Source organism: Diprion similis, chromosome 2, assembly GCF_021155765.1.
Source record: "Diprion similis isolate iyDipSimi1 chromosome 2, iyDipSimi1.1, whole genome shotgun sequence".
NCBI classification, from domain to species: Eukaryota; Metazoa; Arthropoda; class Insecta; order Hymenoptera; family Diprionidae; genus Diprion; species Diprion similis.
This window is the reverse complement of record NC_060106.1, coordinates 10,716,216-10,739,332: the sequence shown is the minus strand read 5'-3', so window position 1 is coordinate 10,739,332 and position 23,117 is coordinate 10,716,216. Positions and strand designations below refer to the sequence as shown.

At 46.5% G+C, this 23,117-nt stretch overlaps 1 protein-coding gene and 1 long non-coding RNA gene across 3 annotated transcripts in view; one reads left to right on the top strand and one right to left on the bottom strand.

The window, feature by feature from the left end:
• The window catches only part of LOC124416433, an 81,912-nt gene that overhangs the window by 46,281 nt on the left and 12,514 nt on the right, over positions 1-23,117 (top strand). For both annotated transcript variants that reach the window (XM_046897522.1, XM_046897521.1), the window contains 2 exons: positions 15,813-17,526; positions 17,591-17,780. In XM_046897522.1, coding sequence (XP_046753478.1) covers positions 15,884-17,526; positions 17,591-17,777 — 1,830 coding nt within the window. In that variant the 5' untranslated portion in view covers positions 15,813-15,883 and the 3' untranslated portion in view covers positions 17,778-17,780. The remainder of the gene's footprint in view (positions 1-15,812; positions 17,527-17,590; positions 17,781-23,117) is intronic.
• The window catches only part of LOC124416466, a 35,489-nt gene continuing 14,343 nt past the window's right edge, over positions 1,972-23,117 (bottom strand). The window contains exons 2-3 of the long non-coding RNA XR_006930769.1: positions 4,292-4,298; positions 1,972-1,985 (exon numbers count right to left, since the gene is read on the bottom strand). This is a non-coding gene — a long non-coding RNA (uncharacterized LOC124416466). The remainder of the gene's footprint in view (positions 1,986-4,291; positions 4,299-23,117) is intronic.

The following is a 23,117-nucleotide window of genomic DNA, read 5'->3' as shown; positions in this document are numbered from 1 at the left end:
GAGATGCACCGTATCTCACGTACACTGGACCCCGACCAACTCTGCACGCTCACACTGCGCTGCTCTCTCTCTCTCTCTATCCCTCCCTTTCTCGTTTTCTCTTTCTTTCTGCTAACAGACGCGAGAGAGTTTCGACCTGCGATGGCGGGCCGCGGTTTTGGGGTCTGGGTTAAAATCAGGGGGATTCTTCGACCACGGGCGGGCCTCTTACGTACCATTGGCGTAATCGAACGCCGCGGTGAGACGGAATTTTTGCCGGGTTATACCGGCGAACAGGGTCTTCTCTCGTCGTTGCTCGGCCATCTGCACGCGACACTCGTGGGTTTGATTTTAAGTACCACCAGTGCAGGTGAAAGTCAGCTGGGCGTTGACGGACTTGAAATTGGACAAGCGGTTAGAATAATAAAAAGGAATTTTGTTTTGACGAGGGTTCAAAAAAAAAAAGAAGAAGCAAGGTCGTCGTGTAGGTTTGCGAATTTCGAGGATCGACTGAAGGAGAATAAAAAACTTTCTTTCGGTACGTCTGGGCTCTTGTTCTTCTTCTTCTTCTTCCTATTATTCTTATTTTCTTCCTCTCAGACGAAATCGAGTCGGAGAACATTCGAGTGTTTGCTGGCGTTGTTTGGGACTGCTGTGTACTTAGTTACCGTTTTTTATATTCGAAAATTATTCGCCATCAGCCAAGACTTTCCAACGAAGTTCCTCGACCGCTTTTCGGGACAACAGCACTGCGTTACCGCGTGGTAGCGTCCTTGGGCCGTGTCAGTGGCATAGACCATACAGGGCTCGTTCAAGGTCGAGTCAAGTGTTGCCGAGTCTTACCGAGAATTGTCGAGACTTGCCGAGCTTAGACCCCATAACCAGCTTCGGACCCTCTCTGCTGTCCACACCACGATGTCATCCAATACCCGTGGGCCAGGGGACTGCACAACGCTATTTTCTACCTCTTCCTCCTTTTATCTTCGAAATTTTCAACACCTTCGTAAGTTTACTCACAAAGTAATCAGCTCGATTTCTTCACGCAGGTGTCGGAGATAATAAATTGATGACCACGCATCTTCGAAAGTAATCGGTGATGTTTGGAACATTGATAAGTCTTGGAGCTTTGACATCGAATTCGTTTGACGGTGCAGTTTGCAATTATTTCTCACAGTGGAAGATTAACTTCAAGTACACTTTAGTCTGTATAAAGTATGGACGATCCTAGTTATTTATATTTCAGAATGTTTGGTATTGCCTACATGGTCGAATTCAAGTGCAAGGGTCGATAGCAATCAACGTTAACTAAGCCTAAATAATTGGCAATTCTTCTTTTCAGTTGAAACGAACCTGCGAGTTATACGCTCTCGTCGTTCCTAGCATCGATATTGCACTTTGCGGTGCTGCAGTTTCGATTTCTGTTGGAGCTGGGCGGTTCCTTATGGTCGGATCGTCGGATCGAATGATCGCTGGCCTCAATGCCCCTCGACTCCAGCAGGTATCATGTTCATTTTTTTTCTATTTTTTTTTTGTTCTCTAAGGCAGGTCCGCCTGCAGTCTGGTCTCTCCAGACTTTGATCGCTGGTGGGCTACACCACGATCAATAGCGACATAGGTGATCCAAATTTTTGCTTTTACGAATACGAGACTACCGACAAAATTTGATTTTTGCATTTCTGGATTCAGAGAATTCAAATCAGTTTCACACCTATTTCATGGAAAAAAATTGCAAAACTATGAGGCAATTTCGATGGTGGGTTTGTGAGTTTTTAAACAACTCTGCTTTGAAATTGTTGATGTGAAAATAAATTCATTTTCTAGGTAGCGAGGTTATTATTTACCACGTATTGTATACGTGTGTATTAAAGTATATAATCGAATAAGGCTGCACCCATTACTTATATAGATATAACGTGGATAGACAAGAAACGGCGGAGTGGTATGAAACTCGAGCGAACATCGGAAACGTTAGATTACAAACCATTAGGCTGACAAAAAATTAAACGCTACTTCAAAGCAGTCAACATTTTTTATTCAACCATCTGAATTTAAGTGATTAAGTTTTTTTCCCCCTTATACACACACACACACACAAATACACACACACACACACACATATTATGTACGTACTGCCAATGTCTCGGACATAACTTTACTGTAATTGGTTTAAGGGTATGTGCCCAGTTTACGTAAATAAATTTTGCTAGAATTGAAGAGTGCCGTGCATGCTTTTTGAGTCTTGGCCTAAAAGTTGACGCGAGCAAAGAGTTTAAGACAAAGAAGAGCCTGTCATTTTGAGAAAATAACATTTGTCGCTTTTATACTTCAGGAAACATGTTATGTCCACATCGACTGCGTACATCCTCTCAATCGCTTCTGTCGCTATCTTCAATTATTTCCTCACATTGAGTAATTAACAACTCGGAAAACGTTACACCGACACCCTAACATTGAGTTTTTCAGCCGTGCTAACCGTAAAATTGTTCCGGATAATTAAAATCCCCGATTACATCTGGCTCGTTAAGGTTGAATCAATTAGCTTCGTTGTAACGCATTAGATTTTAGAAATGACCTACACGCATCAGAGATGCTGCTGAGGAGTCGGTCAAACGTGGTCGCAATTCTTAATACATATCCTTGACGGTGAAAACGGTTGAACAAATTTTTAGCCCATCGTTAAACTTCCTGTATCCGGTCGATATACGTGCACGGCTGTACGTGGAAGAGAAACAACACGATAATGCAAACTAGAAGCTTAGACATTGAATAATCCGGCCAGGCTTGATCTTAGCTCGAAATAAGGAAGGATTCAATGGGCGCGAATTCATTTTCTCCGGACATTGTAACGCGCCTTGTGTGTGCGCGCGCGTAGATTATGTAAAGGAAGCGAGGCTTGTATTGTCTGCCTGGATGACGGCGAAGCCACCTTCGTGAGCATCAAAGATCGACATCTCCTCCGTGACGGAGACTAGGCCGCGGGTGTGCCACGCCGCGTTTTGCTTTGCCGTGGCGCAAGCTCCCGCGAACGATCGAACCAAAGAACGAAACCAGTTTCTACATGCATCCGCAGCTATGGGTCTGGGCATTACGTCGACGTCGTCGCGGGCCGTTTGATTATTTCTGAACACGCTCTGCAAAACTGCCCCTGCCTTCTTCTTTTCTTTCTGCACTTCCTTCCTTCGGCCGCAGAGCCCTCAAGGATGCAGATCCGAATTTTCAATCTTTCTAATTGGCGAGGGAAAATTTTTGCGAGATTGTAAGAAATTTTTATTCCATGTTGTTGAAGAAATCCTTTTCTGGTTATCTTTACACGTAATTACAATGATCATGCACTTGCCTGATGATACGCGGATAACTGAAACGAGTTTTAGAAAGCCTGTAGATATAAATACACGTTCATTCGTAATACTCGTTGCTTTCGTCGTATTAAAAAGAATAAATTATTCTTTCTGTTCAAAATAATGTCAAAGATCACGCTGCAGCATAATACAGGGAGTTCCACAACAGCTGCCGATGACAATGGATTGGCCATTTCACACGACTCTAATTCGCAAACGACAAACTTACCATCAGAAAAATAAAAGATGTTTCGTTCGCGGATTTTCAGGAGAAATACATGACTAGCCTATGAGGCGATAGTACTGGGTCACCCTGTATATACTGGTTCTCGGGTGAAACACGGAGGGGAACGCGGAACAAAGAAAACAATCGAATCGTTATACTGCCCAAGTATATCGATCCAGTTATACAGTTATTCCAAGGCGAACTACCGTCGATCACATGTTATGCCCCGCCAACGCCTAAAACCCCGGAGCTCCTCCGCACGTTGGTGGTTCGCTTCGGCTAATGCCCCGGGCAGACACAGTTCCCCGGTTATTCGGTCGATCACCATACCGATTGCTTAATTAAAACGACACGGGTTCTGTCTGTGGCAAATGCATGAACTGCCTTTCCTATCCAATCGTGGTTCCTCATGGTTTTGGGAGGATGTATTTTAACAGTAAGTTTTCCAAGGCTGGGATGGTGGGAGAGGAAATTGGCGGAATTCGCGAGGGCGGTAAGAGAGTTGTCGGTACGAGGTGGAATGTGTGATGAGAGCAAGGCGACAGTGACGCGGTAATGCGACGATGAAGACGAAACTGATATTGGCAATACGGATGTAGGAGGAGGATGATGTGACTGCCTACCGGCTAACGGACTACCGTCCAAACATGAACACACCCGTAGCTGTAAATATAATCGGCAACGTCCGCCCGCCGTGCCTCCTGTTTAACGAACTAATATTTGATTCCAATCACCTCCCGGAGAAAACGTGTTTGCTCGGTGCCGTGCGTCGTTGGAGCATTTGGCTCGTGGTAGAATAGAAAGAGAGAGAGAGAGAGAAGGTATCGGGTTGACTAGGATGCGCTGCAGAGTCGGCGTACAATCTCCGTCTGTGTTATCTATTTCCTTTGTCGACCTAGGTTGTAGACGTGAGGAAGTGGAGGGTACAAGGTATAGTACCTGACCGATCGCGGCAAGGCCGATCAGGGACTCTGTAACAGTTTTCCTTTAACCATTTTACCATTTTACCATTTTACCATTTTACCTCTTTCCTTCTCCCTTCATAATCATACAATTACACGTATGGACGGAGGATGCCCCGTTCGCGGCTTCTATACATGGATGCATACATTTGTCATTCCATATATTATATGTAGGTATACATATATCACCGCCGACGGAGGAGGTTTACGCATTGTACTCAAACACGTGTCGATTGTGCTGCGTACACGGGTGTACACGAATCCCATATTCTACATTGAAATAGGTGTATATAGTTATAACATGGGAATGGATGGTGGTGCGGGGCGAACACAGACGAGCCGTGTATGGCGGACAAGTAAAGGGGTGGGTATGGGACTGGCAGAGAATAAAGAAGAAGTTTAAAGGTTTCCTTCTTCGCTGACCGCGAGGACTCGGGAGTAGAACTCCCTGCCAGTGTGTACGACGTATACTGACAACTGTGGAATTAATAGATTCTCGTTGCGGCGTATAGAGCCTCTTGCGATACATTATTCATTAGCGTGTCTCGTATCGTGGTTATGGAAAGTGATATTATCTTCGTGACAGGCGTCTTTCCGTTCCCTCCTTGGGCTTGGCTGTAAACTGTGCGCGGAGTCGCCCTCCCAGGAACTTTTGATACGCTGTCGGAAATCCTGCTCGATATTACAGCTATACGACGCGGCGACGATCCATGGGTCGTCACATCGTGTCTCGCACTATGGTGTCTATAGTCACCATGGTCCGAACGGTGCGGTGCAGCCGATATGTTTCAAAATGCGAAAATCGATCGACGATTATTTAAGGCTGCGGCATTTATTCTCCTCCTCCTCCTCCTCCTCCTAACATGCAAGATCGTGTATAAACGGCAATTATAATTAACTAATTAATTAATTAATTGACGTATAGCTATATGTTTACAGTACAGTTTCGTGTGAACATGACCTCTCGACGTCGAGTACCATAACACAGGTGGTTGTTATAAGTTTACTCGTACTCGAGAAGCTACCGTCTTGATACCATCTGATATTATTATGGAATTTACCCGAGTGCAGGTGGAAGAAAAAGCTGCAAAGATTGACGTACCTGGATAAGTAAGTCTTAGGAACGTCATAGGACTTGCGTCAAAGTACCGGTAACGTTATGAGCCACGCAACTCGAGTCTCGGGAGAGAGGAAATCTTCTCTGGGTAAACACCATTGTGGCGGTGATGCTGCAGTGAGCCTTCGAAGCGTAGTTAAGTCCGTTGCCAGGTTCCACAAGTCGACAACCGTTGCTCCGCGACATATTTTCCGGGAAAAACTTGATCCGTGTCTTGTGCCGTGGTACGGATAGCGATGGAAACGAGCTAGGCGCTTCGCGGCTGTATTTCCTTTCGAGGGAAAGGATCGTTGAAACGGCCACAAAGATTAAGGAAATTTAAGGAATCTTGTGTTCCAATAGCGTACCGAGGCCACGCGGCCGGTTCAAAGGCTTCCTCGAACTTTCTATCATTCGAATCATCGCGTCCCGGTTCACTTACTTTGTACAAAGTGAGCTTCTTTATACCCATCGCTAAACGTGTGACGTCATCCCCGCCAGTGGCTTCCTGCTCCGTTCGTCTTACGCTCTGGACATCTCTTAGCGCAACGATTACTTTGCTACTTTTTGTCGGAATTTTTTATCCTTCTCTGTTACCCATACCTCGGTTACCAGCGAGGAATGATGTCCGGGCTGTGGGTAGAAAATATTCATCAATTCTTGGGACGACGCTCGACGGCGCCGGAACCGCTAATCGCGAGACATTACGAGAGACCGGCAACTCCATGCTGACTGGTCAGAATTCACTACGCGCAATTATATGCCTGTGTTCCTATTATGACGGATTTATGTCGCCTACCCGTTGCCACGTGTCCAATTTTTACCGTATCTCACGGGGGTGGGAAGTTCTGCGACGATTCATCTCTGCTGCACCGAAGTAATTGGCAATTTTTTACTGATCTATAAGAGATATCTATTCTGGACACGTGGTCATAGATTAGATCAGATGTTTGTTATCTTTTATTTTTCTCTCTTAGATTCTCAAAGATATTCCGGTCCTTAAATTGGAAGCAGGGAGTCAGTCCTGATCGCGAGGTTATCGCGCTTCAGGGCATCGCTTGATGATGATATAATTGCTCTACGATCCACCAAGTTTAAAATTACCGTCACACATTTCTAAACGTCATTCGGAAACGATTATCGTTTCAGACATGTAAGCGATTTACACACAATCCTAATATTGGTTTCAACAATTGACTATTGAGAATGACTTTTGTGTCGTTTTAGAATGAAATATTGTAAAATTTTCGAGGAAAAAACGGACCTGCGGTTAATGGTGGAAAATTTTTATAACGTGATTAGAACAGATATATCAGCAAACGAAGTTCTCTTTCTTCGGTACCCCTCAGCTATGGTACACTTTCATTCTCTCTTTCAAATCAGCGATGACTTAGTGTGTACAAAAAACAGGCCGATGCGGTGGTGAACGTTGAACGACGAATGGAACTTGACACATTATATTCATAAGAGCGTGAAAAACCGAAAGCTGGGTCAGTTTTGAGTTGAAGTTAGAAAACGTTTAGGTATTCACTCACTGCATGCATACGTGCATTAGGCCGAGACCTGGACATACCAGGGCAACAATTGAAACGAGTTTTACCGCGAGGCTGATGGAGGAAGTGTTATGTCGACACTCGAACCGCAACCCGAACTAGGATAGAAAGACCAGTCCTTTGTCCTTCGAGGTGTACATTCTGAGAAAAGTGAAATGGGTCAAAGGGTGAATAGAACAAAGAGATGCCGACATGTTTCCCCCTTTCATTTTCCATCGCCTTTTCAAAGTTTGAACGGTTCTTAAACCGAGGCTGGCTCCTATAATACGGTTCGGCGTAAACGTAGGCGGCTCCACGGAACGTAACTAAATTTCTTTAGTCCAATTGTGGAAGACCTTGGCTTGGGCTCGCTTTACCAACCTAGCCTCGCTCTGCTTTGGCGTGCACATGAACACACACACACACACACACACACATACATGTATATATCAACTCCGTGACGTCCGAGTTTATTACCAAAGCTTCCTACACGTGTAGGTCAGGCACGCGCATGTGAATGTAATTGCTATTGTATGGGTATACGCGCCGGAGGTAATCGATTTGTTCCAAGACACGTTCTTCAAACGACTCTCGGCCGAACGTCCCCGCGTTGAAATCACCAGGGTAGAAACCTCTCGGATCTTGCAGACGTACGAACAGCGCTGAGGATTTCGTTTCGACAGATTCGGGGAAAGCGTGTCGTTAAAGCGAATCGAATCAGGCTTAGCATTGGCGAACCATCTTGCAGCATACCCTGAATAAGACTTTAGGCGAAAACCGATGAACTCGAAGTGTAAACGAACTTCAGAAACTCACATTTCACGCCAGACTCATTATGCGAACCATGGCGAGTTATCATGCGGCGTTGAATTTCGCGCGATCCTACATGTCTTGGGAAAACAAAAGGAGGTCCTGATCTTTAGGGTTTCGCGGCTATTGGTCTCGTGATCGACCAAGAAGGCGAAGAAGATCGGCTCGAGGAAACCTTGGAACCTGGCGTGGTGTGGTGGTGGGTAGAGATAAAACAAGAAGCTCGAATCTAAATATAACCTGGACTACGGAACTTGCACAGCTCCGCTCGCCTCCTAGGCAGTCCTAGAAGTCCTGGCAGTCCTCACGCTTCACGTCCGCCCTCTGTTATACCGCTTCAGATATATATCGGGCTCTGGAATCTCCTTCACCATTGACAGAGTGCATATTGTTCACCTTAGGTGAAATGGAATTTCACGAATTGATTATATTTTTCGGACATCATTAATCTTTGGTCGAATGTTGTGTTGTAACGTATTATTTTTATTGTAATCCTCGCGTCGCAGCTCAGGTGTGATTGAACCGATGTGATAATCGTTGTAGCGGAAAACAGTTTAACGACTTTTTAAAATCAATTCTTACATTCGTTAGATGTTAGTATATTCGTTAAAGTGAGCTACGACAGTTTCTGGTTTTGTTTGCCGCGAACACCGTGACGTGTGGAGTTCAATTGCTCCTCGGCGACGAGCATGTACAACAAACGGCCAACTTTTGTCGCATGCAGTTAAAAATTAGCGAGATCACGGTTGGACGGTGAGAACCTAATCGTAAAACCGGACTATTTCGAGACTACGTGTAATTATTTGTGCCTGAATGATCATCGTAATTTCTGCAGGGCTATTGCGAACGATCTTGCAGATGTTTGCCGTCTCTCCGTAATACAGGTTTAATCGCAATTTCACGACTTCACAGATTCGTACGGCGAGATTTTGTTTACTGGGTTAGCGTTTTACTCGCGCTATTATATCAATCAATCACCGGTTTCGTCGGTGGTGAGTGTGAACGATTGTCGACGGAACGTATGGAACGTCTGAGGTTTCGATGAATTTGGCAAAGTTGTGAAACAACTAATAGCTGCACGTCGCGAGATGAAATTGAAGAAAATTTCTTCTTCGGAATTCATTGTACTGTAGATCTCGGTTTCCGAGGCCTGGAAAATTTGATGGTACATAAAACTCGAAGCTAACAGATACGAAGCAGATTAGAGACGAGGTTGGCTCCAGAATGAGCCTGCAGCGTAGCCAGGAAGAGATGCTATCTTGATAACCCTTCTTTTTTCTTCTCTCTATCCTCTTTTTGCGGTGACCGCGACGTTCCAGCTGCTCGCGTAGGTTGCGGCTTTGTTACGAAACTAAGTCGAAAGCGAAATGCTCTCTCCTATCCACGCGGCTCTCTTTCACCAGAGTCCTGGCCCAGTGTCTGATCTCCTAACCGCGGTGGGGGAGTATCGCTGGCATCGAGGTAAAGAAGCGAGGAGAGGCACGATCATCGGCGATCGCTGAAAGTGAAGTTTCGTGGCGTAAAGGTGTATCGCTGGCTGTGTACCGCTAAGTGAGCATCGGTAATCGGTTACCTCGGCTTCTTCTCGCGGCTCGAACCTACCTCCGTTCCGTCGCCTCGGCTAGCCATAAGCTCCGAGCTTTCTCCGGGTCACGGTTCTTGAGCTACAGTTAATCGATTCACCATATGAAATCGATAAGTTATGAAGCGTCGATGACGACCTGCAGGACTCGAAACTGGTCCTGATGTTCCAGGAGGAGACCCGCGATCCGGTCGTTGTCGTCAACGGTGCGTGAAGAGCTCCGACGACTATAAGGAACTGGAAGATACTCGGTGGTACCTTATACCTACCTACCTACCTACCTACCTACCTCGGCTCTCCGAGGCAGCGCCGCGAAGGCATTCGCCAAGGTCGGATATCTTAAAAATTGTGCGTCGCCACGCGATCCTGTTTTTCCCATGATTTTAACGACCCGCGTTTATATTATGTGTCATAATATTTTTTACGTTTTGATTGTAATTAACGCGTCGGTTAAACCATCGAGCGTCACTGCGCCGCGTGAATTGGCTTTTAGAAAAGTGTCTTTTTTTCTTTACTCTCTTCATTCTACCTCCTCAACTTGAATAAAAAGCAACATAGAAAAAAAAAAAAAAAAAAAACACCTTGACTCGCGACCGCATATCCGGATATTCCTCTCCCTACTACGTTCCTACGTCGCCAATACCTTATAACGTGTTCTAAAAGACCGATCCGCCAATATCTCTACAGCAAAGATGCGCAGTCAGCAAAGCATTCAAAAAAGTCATTAATTAGATTTACCTAATATTCAATCCGCTCACCGGAAAAAAGCACGGGGCTCCTGTATCTTTCATTCCGATCGTCAAGCGCGGAAATACTTCACATGCGTCCATGCGTATGTACAAGCCTATAAAAGTGTTCACTCGTGAACACCGTGAATCATTATTCCGGCACCCAAGTGTCGTGAAGTAAAAATGCCATGGACTAGCCTGGCGTCGCGTCGCCGTGACGGCCGAGTCCTGACTCGATTACGAAAGTCGATCAATGCCATTGGCTTTCATCACGCATAGACATCACGTGTGGCGTACGGTACGAAAGTAAAACTTACAACGCCAATGGCTATATAGTAACCGGATTAAAATTTTACCCAAGTGTTCTCTTTCTTATATTATGCTGCAGCGCGTTTAATGTCATTGCAGCTTCAACGTCATGGCTGCGCACTCTTTGCTGGCAGCAATCAAGTGCAGTTTAGTGCACTAAAGAAGCAATTCCAAGTTACGTATACACACGTGTGTACGTATACGAGGATAACATCCACGGCTTCCCACGGTCCATCAGGCTGCAGCTTGCCTGCTGACTCCGAGAGACGTGATTATCAATTTTAGCAAATTTTATTGGTTATTCCTCGAGAATAATTAGTTCGGGTTTACCGCTGACTCTCCGTGCAGTTACAAGCTTGACGAAAAACACTCGACGTTGGGATGAACGCGTTAATTGGCCGGAGAAGCATCTCGATGCAAGAATACTCGATATGATATTCCGGAGAAATCAGAGTTAAAGTATCTTGGATTGCAATCAATACTCGTTTACTTTCAATTCACGTTTCGGTTTTATAACGCTGAATGTATGTTTTTTTGTGAAATTTCGTACATGACGAACTCACAAGCTGCGTGGTCCCAGTTTTCTTTTTCATTCGATCATTCGTTGCAAATATTTATGGAGCATCAAAATATCATTTATGTCAAAGAGTGAATGAATATTGAAGGTTTGAAAAAAAAAAATCATCAGATTGCGGAAATAAGATTTTCCAACAATCGTTGAACTGCAAGAGTGATGACAATTTTTGAAAACTTAAAATGTTTTTGATCATTTCGGCGACTTCTACCGAGCGAAATTGTCACGCGAATTGAAATTAATGACTATTGATTGTGCGACGAGAAGTCAATTAATCGAACTTGCGCCGATCTCGATACAATTTCCGACTTTAAACAGGATAAGAAGCAACGACCTTTTGCGGTTGAAACTTGAATTTTCTCTCGCCCGTGGGTATATTCGTACATAGGTACCTACGTATAATGCCTACCTATACAGGTACATTCAGGTTCGTGCAACCTGAATAGTCACGTATCTTGACGACGCGTCGTGTTACTCAACTCGCCTCTGCATGCATTATACGTAGGTATACCCTGTGCACTGTGTACGCGCGCGGCGCGGGGTTTGTGCCGCGCATAGTTTGTGCCTCTGATTATGTAGATTACCGTTGCAAGTCGACCTTTGTATTCCAGCTGAATATTTATCCTCCAGTGCGGCTGTGCATTGTTTCGCAATTTCCTCCACCTCCCTGGGGGAGGGGATGAAGAAGCGAGGAAGGGGATGAAAGGAGCCGATTGGCGATGACGATCCCGGTGACAAGGTAGAAAAATTTCTTCCCATGTACTTATATCCCCGACGCGTACCTACCTACGTTCCATACCCTCGCGTTTTTCTTGTACTCATATCTTACACCGGCGTCCAAGGATTCAACGTAATTACCCGACCCGTCGACGTGTAACATCGACGTTCTGGCTTACGGCCAAATTAAGTCTCTGATCCTTCTTCCTTCGACCGCCAGTTCTAATCGAAAGTGTGAAACGCGTGCCTGCGTGTCAGTTTAATTTTTCATCCACTGGCAGCGCGGATGGCGTGTTGATAATAGATACATACGATCGAACGGCCGCTCAACTGCCGCTGATCGACTCGCGGGGACTTTTATTTTTCATTCGCAATATGGCCGGGCGAATACCCCGCAGGATCTGTGCCTCTATATACCTACCTACTTGATACGTGACGGAACCTCGGCTCGTTTCGAACTCGCTCGCAATGAACGAACGTTACGTAATCGCGAACATTGTGGCAGCTGGTCCTAGGACTCTCTGCTCTCCCTGGCAGTCTAGATTTCCTTGGTAAACACCGTCATTATAATTCAATTTAATATTAATTTCATCTCACAGTCTCTTTGTAAAAGCGGCGCTCAACGCTCTGCAGTTTCGCCCGCAGCAACCGGCCTCTCGTTTTAATTCACACGCGGCTCGATGAGAACACTCGAAAAACGAGCCACTAATGATACCAAACTGCTGGGGATCAGTCTTAGTCTTATCTTTATCCGCACATTGTCGTGTAGTTATTATTTTACGCATTTTTCCTTACCATTTATTATACCGATGAGAACTCCTGCGAGCGAATGATGGATGTCGCAGTTTTTTATCGTCCATTGCACAAGGAAGTTATTATACTTGCACGTAAAAGAAAGAGAGGAAAATTTGACGTGTAATTTTTACTCGAGTTAAGGAGTGATATAAAATAGCGACGAAAGAAAATGCGACGAAAAATCTACTGGGCTGTATAACTTTGTGGTTAATTGTTAAATGAGATCTCGGTATTATTAGAAACGCACTTTTTCACGTGACCATGTTCAATTACTTTTGCAAAATCGTCTGGCTCAAGACGATATGATCTCCGCCATCTACAACACCGGCGGGTCAAGATTTTCTAATTGGTGCAACTGGCAGAGATTTATTGAGCGCAAAACGAGCCCGGAACACGTCTGTACCGAGTGAAACTTGCTGTAGTAAAACCAGCTGCGGCGATTCCTGGTTCACCTCGAGACATTATAACGCCGTGCGACTTGAAAGCATCCGGAAGACACGACGATACGGAGCTGCTAATCTCGCCGTTGCAGGCTTATTGTTGGACGAGCATAGACGTTCATGTCATACCACATGTGCAGCCTTTTGGCCAGAGTTCTTTCTTTGGACTGCACGTGGATACCGTTTTGCGGTATAAATTTTGCCCTCGTAGTTATCGCGGCTTCATACCAACTGAACGTTCGAGTTCTTTGGTAATTTCTCAACGGGTGCCTCTCCGTCGGTTTTACGTAACGCGCTAAACCTTTCTCCGTGGTGCGATGGTCCAGGACTAACACAGACGGTTATTAGCTAGGCACGAGCACTCCTGAACACACCGGGTAGCAGCAGCAGCAGCAGCAGCAGCAGCCTTACGTAATAATAATAATGACGATGATTGCTAGACTAGTTTGTCGGCCTGCTCCAAATCACGTTAGGTTTTCGTGTTTTCGTTCACTTGCTTACCGCAGTACAGTTGGACCGAATAGAGAAAAGTGACAACGGGGAGGAGAAAAAGTATGAAAGAGTAAGAAAAAAAGAAAAAAACGAACGCATACAAAACTGCGACTACTGCCTAGCCTGAAGACGTGAAAGTTTACGCCTAGGTTGGTCCATGTCTCGCCGATTCCATCCGCCATGCTGCAGCCACAACACCTTTAAACACGCTGGGGTACCTTAATTGCCATAGCGACGATGTGTAGGAACCGATGCATAATTGCAGCGCTTGCCATGCCATGCCATGCCTCGCCTCGCATTGCCCTGGAGAGTGTTGTAAATGATCATTACCAGATATTAGACCCACTGAAAAATGCACCCTGTTTGTAGGTATAACGTTATACCTATTTGTCTGCTAGCGATATGTATGTACATACCTACTGCATAAATAGCACCACCTTTCGTACTCTCATTTACAACCATCAGCCGAGGCTCACTTATTTTTAAGAGGTTACTTATACCCACCACGGAGGTAGATTTTCAGATTTTTACACAGCCCGTAGCAACTATTCCAGCTTCTTTACACGCAACGCGGTTATGTTCGCTAGCGTACTTCAAAGTTTGAATAAAAATTGAAAGAGATTAAAAATTCTGTAGAAATCAGCGTGATCCTTGACTCTCCGTAGCCTGTGTAAATTGCAATTATTATTACGCGGTATGCAAATATCCTTCTTCTTTCTCTTACACACTTGCACCTGATCGGCCACGCGATTCTGCAATATGGATTTTACGTATGTACCAATGACGAATCCTGCCGAGGCACAGCAAAAAACGGTGAAAAAGTTGGTTCGAATGGTTCTTAGAATCAACTATAACGTAAAATTCGACGACATCCGAATCGGCTACGAATCGAGCAAGTCACGGCTTCTATTCGATTGAAAAACTCGATCACGCGCGCATCCCGCAGCAAGTATATACCTACCTGGCCTAACAAGCTTATACCTGTGTAAAAATTTTTGAACGTAACCTCATTCGGTTGGTCATTATTCTCAGAAGGTATTACAAAATCTGTATTGCTCGGTAAAAATCCTCTACAGTTAACCCGGCGAGCGTGGAGTCGGTGTCAAAGTTCATCTCTTACAGCGACTCGCTTGGCCTTCGAAAGTGCGGCTGCATTAAACGAACGAATCTTAAATCCGCCGTGTCAACCTGTCCGTCGTCTCGAGTCCCTGGAGGAGTTATTCTTATCCATCCCGCGTACAGTAATCGTCAGAATAAAATCTCGGTTGAACACCGTGGCGTCTCAAGGGGGGAACGTAGATACATACAAAGTCGCGTGGGAGAAACAGCTTATAGAGCTTGGCGATCGCTAGAGGAAGGACTACACGCCTTGTGGTCTATCCGGGGACAATTTGCAGCATTGAAGTACCGTACCGAGGCGCATAAATAAACAAGGAACGGTGCAGGAACGCGTCTTTGAAATTGTGTTGGTGCCACGGCCTGTTTACAGGCGGCTCTGCAGACCAGATAGAGTCGAACGACTTCCTAGAGGCGCGCCTGTCACGACGCCCTGGGTCATTGGTCACCCGGGTCTTATCTCCCACTGACCGCAAACCATCTTTGCGCGACGTGCTGACCGTCTCCAAAGGCTCCGGCACTCGCCCGCGACTCCAGGTCTTATCAAATATACTCCATTCTCGACCATCGACTAAACTACCATCGTGGTCACGGTCATCTTCGGTCAAGCACAGAGCTTGAGGGGATAAGCGGTGCGATTTTGGGTGACGTCGTTGAGGCCTGTATAGCCTCCTTGGATTTCATTGGAAATGATACAAACTTTATTCGGTACAGCAATTAAGCTTCTGAAATTCGACGGCGTCGAATTATAGGTAAAACTATATGATACTCGCAGCAAGGTGGAAAATAGAAAAAGAAATAAGGATGAAGTAGGTAACGTTACTGCAACGATGCGTGTAGAGGAAAGATCGTTACTTTGCACCTTTAAAAAGGAATGAGGAAAGATTTAGTAAAACACGACAAGTATACTCATATTTTGCAAAGCCGACTTCTCGAAAATTATTCCGAAATTGCGCAATAATAATTATCTCGGCCGATTCGGTTTCGTTACGTTAACGTCACTAATTTCAGCCTTAATATAAAAATAAGTAGAGAAGTGTAAAAAATTGCACTTTTGAAAACATGACTCAAGCACTGCCTCCTCAGTAACGTAAATATCGTCACTTTTTGTTCCAGATGGGGCATAGAGGCGCGTGGATCCAGAAGTCGCAGTATCGGTAAGGGGCACCTGCATCCACCATCAGGGGATGGCAGCGACCGATGGTCAGATCGTGGTGGCAGCGGCGCGATGGGCGGAGGAGGCGACCTACCTCCGTGACTTCGTGACGAAGCACCGTCTGCCAGCAGTGATAAAGATAACGAAAGGTCAGTACGGTGGATTTGGAGTGCCGACGTTGCCGGCGCCGAGTTTGCAGAGTACGGCGCTCCTCGCGTCGGCGGGAAGGCGACGGAAGATCGTTGCCCAGGCGGTCAAGATAAAGGAGGGGCGAAGGGTCGTCGGCGTCGGGCCGAAGTTGGCGATACCGGACTCTTACACCGGGTTCTTCGAGATCCTCAGCGAGGAGGGTCGGGCCGTTCGGGGAATAGAGTCGGTCAGCGAACTTTCGAGGCGATGCCCAGAGGAAGGCGCCCTTGTCCGGGAGACCATAAGGGGCATCGGGTGCAAGGTTGACGAGGCCGGGATCGTCATACCGGAAAGTTCCCGGACGTTACCGGCCGGCGAGACGATCACGACCGCCGGCGAGGTGACGATCCAGGGCAGGGGTCGGTTCCTGCGGTGCGTCGACTGCCGAGGAGAGAGCGTACTCCTCGGCATCGAGCAGCGGGGCAGATTCAGCGCCCTGGCGAGGGAGGACAACATCAGCGGCGTCCACACGGCCAGGGCGCTACTGAGCAAGCGACTTCCGCTCACCGTGCGGCTCGTTCACGGGCAGCCGCCGCGGGGCCTCAAGTCCTCGTCTCACTTCCTGCCGGAGCTCCGACTCCTCTCGACCTTCGAGGAGGAGCACGTATTCGCGCTTCCGCTCCAGAGGGACGGCGCGGCGGTAGCGCTTCCGCTCGCGGCGCCCTTGAAACTCGTCAAGGCGAGGAACGAGGAGATGCTGCGTTCGATGCCGGAGTTGACGCGTCTCGTCGAACGGGGATCCAGGCTCGTCGCCGACGTTGCCGACCGCGCTCACGTGCTCGACGGCCGCCTCGGCGAGGGCAAGCCGAGACTACCGAGAAGCGGCGGCTTCCTTAGACGATCGGCGAGCTCCGACAGTGCGAATCATCAGCAGAAGCATCACCACCATCACCATCATCATCATCATCATCAGAGCAGCCACAGCAGCCACGGACACGGTTACCGGGACGAGAATCGGGTGCCTCCGTCGTACACGGAGGACTACGACGAAATCGATCAGATATACGACTACGTTCGTGGCTTCGCTCCGCTTCCGAAGAGCGTTCGATCACCCTACGAAAGCGCGAGCAGCAACAGCCCTCCGCTCACTCCCGTCACCGTCAGTGTCGCCTCGATTCTCGACGACAGACCCGAGCCACCACCGATTGAAACGATACCGACGAAGAAGATACAGGCTGAGAAACGGACCCGACGCGCCGTCAAGGAGACGCCTATGCCCAAGGTTGAGAAGCCGCCTCTGGCCAAGCTCTACGTAAAGAATAGCGGGACTCACAGAGGACGCCCGTTGATGAGGCAGAAGAGCGCGTCGCCGTTGAAGGAGACGCCGCCCGGGTACAAGGGTGGCTCGCCGCTATTCAACATCCGCTATAAAAGTCTGACCAATCTCCAGCAGGCCATGGAACTCGATGGCACTCTGGACTCCAGTCATTCCGGGGGTCGTACTTCCGGGGATTCCGGGGCCGGGGCGAAGCTTCCGGAGAAGAGGCAAGTCTCTTTGCCGGATATTTTGAGGGGCGGTTTTTTACAACGTTTTCGTTTTTTCGCGTAGGTCGAGAAGGCTCAGCAGACCTCGTTCGCTGACGAATCTCGTCTGGGAACTTCGCGGAGGTAACGGAGCTTGTTCTGGACAGGAAACGACGGCCACTGCTGCCCCACCCCTTCAACCGACAAAGTGCGGACCCCGCTTGGCCGTAACAGTCATGGCGCCACGACGCGTCGGCACGCTCTACCTCTAGATCGTGAGTATAAGTCGTCTGTCCTATATCGATTAATAATAATTTCCTCGTGTCCTCTTGTGCGAGGCTACGCTGGTTTATTCCAGGCGTCTTGAAATTTAATCAGCCGGAGGCGGAGGGAGAATCGACCGAATCGTGGATGCTGCGTAATGTAGTTTCAGGTAGATGTCATTCGGTGGTATCTTGCAAGGCAGGTTTTTGTAACACCGGCATGCTACGGCTCGACGAAGCTGCTTAATTAAACCCCTGTGAACTTGTTAATAATTATGTATTTCAGCGCTGCTGCCACTTTACAGGAAGAGGGAAAGGGGGGGGGGGGGAATTTACACAGAATCCGGTTAGGAGTAACGGCTTTATATACCTATATATATGTATGTACACCTATAGCGAAGCAGAGCTCTCGCGGCTTCTGAAGTGTTTTAAACCTCGTAGCTAATATGCATGTATTAGTCGCATGTCCCGTAGAGGAATATGGCACTCTTGCATATTATAGTCGTACAACATGTCTAGCTGGGATTATTTAAACCTCGTTGGTAATAGCTACATAGTTAAAGGGGTTGCCACCATTTACGTTCAACCCGGACGGCGTGAAAAAGTGGCGAAAGTGGCAAGTTTGCACAGCGTATTGAAATAATGGTCCGAGTCACAAATGCAGTCAGGCAGGTGTTTCTAGAAGTGCAGTGGTCATAAAACAAGAATCATCGAGGGTTGTTACGTGAGAAACGAGGGACCATCCGCCTAGACTGTTCAGGTCCTGGATCATCTAATGGGGGTTTTTATTACGTGTTATAAAATCCTTATTGCCTCTTCCTCGGGGCTGACGAGGTGGATTTGTTCAGGAGATACGAGACCGTGGCTTCTTTGTAGCAGCTTCCCTACGCAACGTCGTTCGCTCGAAAAAAAAAGAAAGAAACAAAAAAATAAAAATAAAAATAAATAAATAAAATAAAATAAAAAAAAGGCGAACCAGTGATTTTCGAATTTTCACACCGAACGTGCTTAGGTTGCTTCCACGAAACGAGGCGTCCGTCTCTCGATACCCTCGGTAGGTATTATAAAGCTCGAGGCATCGTTTGTTGCAAAGTTTTTTTCGCACAACACGGCGACATTGAACGATGAACTATAATAAATGTGTCGCGGTTAGCATGCCGGGAATTATCATGCCTGCAGACCTCGTTGTCGTTATATGCTGTTATTAGACCAGATATCGTTCAGCTTGATCGTGAGTAATGACATCCTGGTGTGTAGATATATGCCTATCAACGTTGTGCAAAAGACGACCGCGCGTCTCTTGGGTCGTCGGGGCGTTGCGCGAAATTGAAATGTTCTCGGTTGAGCCGATGCGCGAGGATGCAGGACAAGACGGGACGCGCTAATACCGCTTCAAATCTCTACTGCAGGCATCTGCAGCCACACAGAACTGGTTGCCGTTCCCAGGATCAAGGAAATTGGCAAGACTCTGCGTAAAGTTAACCCGGCATGGTCGAACTCTTAACTGTTTTACCGAGCTGAGCTCTTCTCTTCTCTTCTCTTCTCTTCTCTTCTCTTCTTTTCTCCTGTTTTCTTCTTTCCTCGACCCCGTCATCATCATCCTACTCCTTTTGGTCGCGATCCCTTCGGGCACCGCTAATAGTTCTGAATACCGGCGGGATGATGCGGGACGTTTCCGCGAATCAACCAGGATTCAAATGCTTATCTTTAATCTCTTTCTTGCAATCAACCATCTCGCTAGCTAGCACTCGCTTAGCCTGCGGAAATTCAACTTGAAGTATCGCGTTCATTTTCACAGCGTTCAAATATCCTTTGACGCCTCTTTTTCATCTCATTTTGCACGGAACAAGGGTGGAGGATTCAATCCAATCACGAATCGACTTCTTCGTTGTGACACTTCAATCTTGGACGTTAGGCGGCGTGTGTCATCGCTTTCTTACTCACTTTCATCGCGTAACACGCCCGTTTTGTCAGACTCCTCTTACCCGCATCACGCAGGTATGCCTGCGTATTGCTACACCATAGGTGTGCATTATTTTATAGGTATATTCGTGTTATATACCCTTGCATATTCATCGCCTGAATTGTCTCCGTGTCCCGTAGTTGGGCAGGACGGACGATCCCTGAGTAATTTCCTACAAGTTTGTTGCTTCTCTTGCCATTGTCTCCTCCGATCCCTGCAGCCTACTCATGCAGAATTCTGCCTACGGACTCGTTGGCTATGCGACGCAGCCCGACGACGCGACGCGACGTCCGAAAGTTCTGACTCACTGGCGCAATGCGATTTTTCAACCTATTTAACAACTAAAGTATCAACTATGCGAAAGGTACGCGCCAAAGACAGCCATTATTTTATATCCTCGAAGCCTTTTAAGGCAACGCCCACCAACCGAGCCTGTTCTCTATCTTCGACGTACATACTTTACGCCGTCGTCGCTCGGTCAAATTCTTTGCTCACTTCTCCACTGACAATGGGCGCAATTAATTAGAGGCTAGAACAGAGAAATTTGGCCCATTTTTTGGGTCGGTTGTAACATAAGACACACTTATGTTACAGACAAGCCAGTAAAGTCCGCGGAACGTCGATTCTCGGAGAATGTGTGTTAGTCGGTTTGTTTTTTCTTAATCTTCTCTCTTAATTCTCTTAAAAACCGGTTTGAACAAGTTTTGCGTAAGCATGTTTGTACGCGCAATGTATTTATGTACGTATTGTATGAAACTTGAATCTGCTCCAGTAGACATGTTGAGAGATACACGGTTCTTTGAACTTGAAAATTAAACAACACTTTTCTCTCCCGACGCGGTTCGCTAGGCGAACATGAAACGAACGCTGGCAAATGTGGTTTGAGTGGCGCGTAAAGTCTATTATAGGTATATATAGAGTGCGTAGAAATAGGTATAACACACGCTTTACGTGGGCAGAGATCGGTAGCCTGATGGACCAACACCCGCCTTATAGTCGATCGCGAGTCAGTCAAGCGTGACGCCTACGTGCTACCACTACGATTTATCATTAACGAACTTTCATACGGTCACCGACTGCCTGTGCACTGTGAACCACCGAGCGATACGAGATTATACGAGCCGTACCGCGCGAAGATGGTGTACGATTCTTCCCTCGTGTATTCACGGAGTTGAATTATTCTTCGCTTTTCTCTGGAGTTGAATCCGTAAAAAAAAATTTTTCCCCACCAACGGTTACGCCCTGGTTGTACTCGCAGCTCGCTGAGCTTCTTTCGATATTTTTGCCTCGCTTCGAACGCAGTTTCGCCCCGTCGAATTTGCCAGAGAAAATCTCCCGGCCTCTGTCTATCGTAAATCAGAAGTGCCAGAGTAAATAATAGGTGAAAAACGAGCGAGCTGCAAGTCTGCAAATTTACTGAGCAAACATACGGAGATCGTGCTCGGAGTGCGTCCCAGGGGAAGGTGATCTTCGAGTGGCTCGTTTTCTAATTATTTTTCGTTACACTTTACTCTCTCGCCGCGCTGTGGTGAAGATTTATTTACCGACCTGCGAGTTTTCTTTCTTGCGTGCTTCGACGCACCTTGTGGGCAAGCACGTTTTTTCAAAAACTTGTCTCGCCACGGACCGGTTACGTAATTTCTGAGGGATGAAGCGCTAGATTCTAGCTGCAAGCGTTACAGGTTCGAGTCGGGAAAAAACCACTCTATACAACGCTTGCAAAAAGTGCTTTGGATCAGCGCTACGTTTCTCAGCGTCCGACGAGCCTTGTGGTTGATAGTTTCCGCGTTGACGGCGAGTGAACGATCCATCTACAACAGGGTCAGGGGTTTCTCATCCTTGTCTTCGTCAAACGTCACGACACGATTGTCAAGAACAGAAATAGAATAACAATAGCGGTAGATGTGCATGTTGTATTTATAGAAGATGCAGAGCCTTCGGATACGGTTGAGGCTCGCGATTATTTTCGTACAAGATTGGGTAAAACCGAGAACGGACGATATGCTGTGAGTCAAAATTTTTGATGAAAACTGTAATGGTAAACGGTTACTCGGATATTATTTGTCGAGATTCTCATTGTCACGATGGTCATTGGAATCGTTACGTGGTTTGTCAGCAAAATCGACGACCGAATAACTTCGTAAAAATGACTGAAGCGGATTTTTCAGGTGTACTGGTCGCTGGAGTCGTGTTCAGTGGCGAATCGAGTATCTCATTCGTTTACCACAGTTTTATCTATTTTATTATTATTTTAACCGTTCGATCGTCACTGTGCAATTTTTCACGAATCATTAGTCTATTCCGTAATCAAACGATCTGAAATCTTTTATTAGGCATTTAACGATGGGTAGAAATTCTAATCATGGGTAAATAGACGCGTTATAATTCCACACTTTGCACAGTAATCATACTTTCAAATGTATTACGTGTTTGAAATTCTTTGATCCAGTAGTTCGATAAAATTAGTTTACGCATTTTTAAAATTGAACTTGAGGTTATTCTTACACGAAGAAAATGAAAAAAGATTTTTTAAAAAAATGGTTCATTCTCTTTTTATACGAAACGACATCGGGGTGTGAGAAATCCAATTCACAAACTTTTTGCTTTAAAAAAAAAAAAACTGTATCGAAATTCAAATGGAATACTTTACAGAGTTGATGAAACGCGACTAATAGTAATAGATTTGTACCTTCAAGCTATCGACCGACTACCATAATCTACGGAAATAATCTTAGCTGTGTCAATATACAATGCTGGTATAAATAAAGTGTGAAGATGGTTTTGACTCACTTTGTCGATTCGCAGAGGACCTCACTTGATATTGAAAGGTCGTAATACTCATCTGCCCAGAATCACATGCAATATGCATTTTCAATGGATCCACCATAAGCGGATACTCTGCACGTTTGTCCTCGCAATCAGGCCGCAGTATCCCGTGAATCGATGCTCGAGGAACCTTCCGTCAATGACGTTATTCGCTCCTTTTCATCGCTTTGCTCGTCATTCGTCACTTCGGTTGGTCAGGTGCGATTATGAAACATTGCCGATGTCGATCGATATTAATCGATATTCCAATCGGCGGATCTCGCCCTGAGGCGTCGGGCTGGTAATATCCTTTCATAACGGTACTCTGATCGTTCTCCGCTATCGTACGTGGACGTTGAACAAATAAACCAGGTCTATCCGGTGTGAAGACACCTTCTTCTCCTCCTGGTACCGACGACGCGAACCTGCCAATCGGCGCATCCGCGACCTTGAACTTCGCCCCGACACAACGTGACGCCTTTGGCCAGCCGAGTTCGTTCCCATCAAATCCGCACCGCATTACAACCGTAATAGAGCCAACGTGGGTAATGGCCGATGGGCTTGGAGCAAAGGGCGCCGGT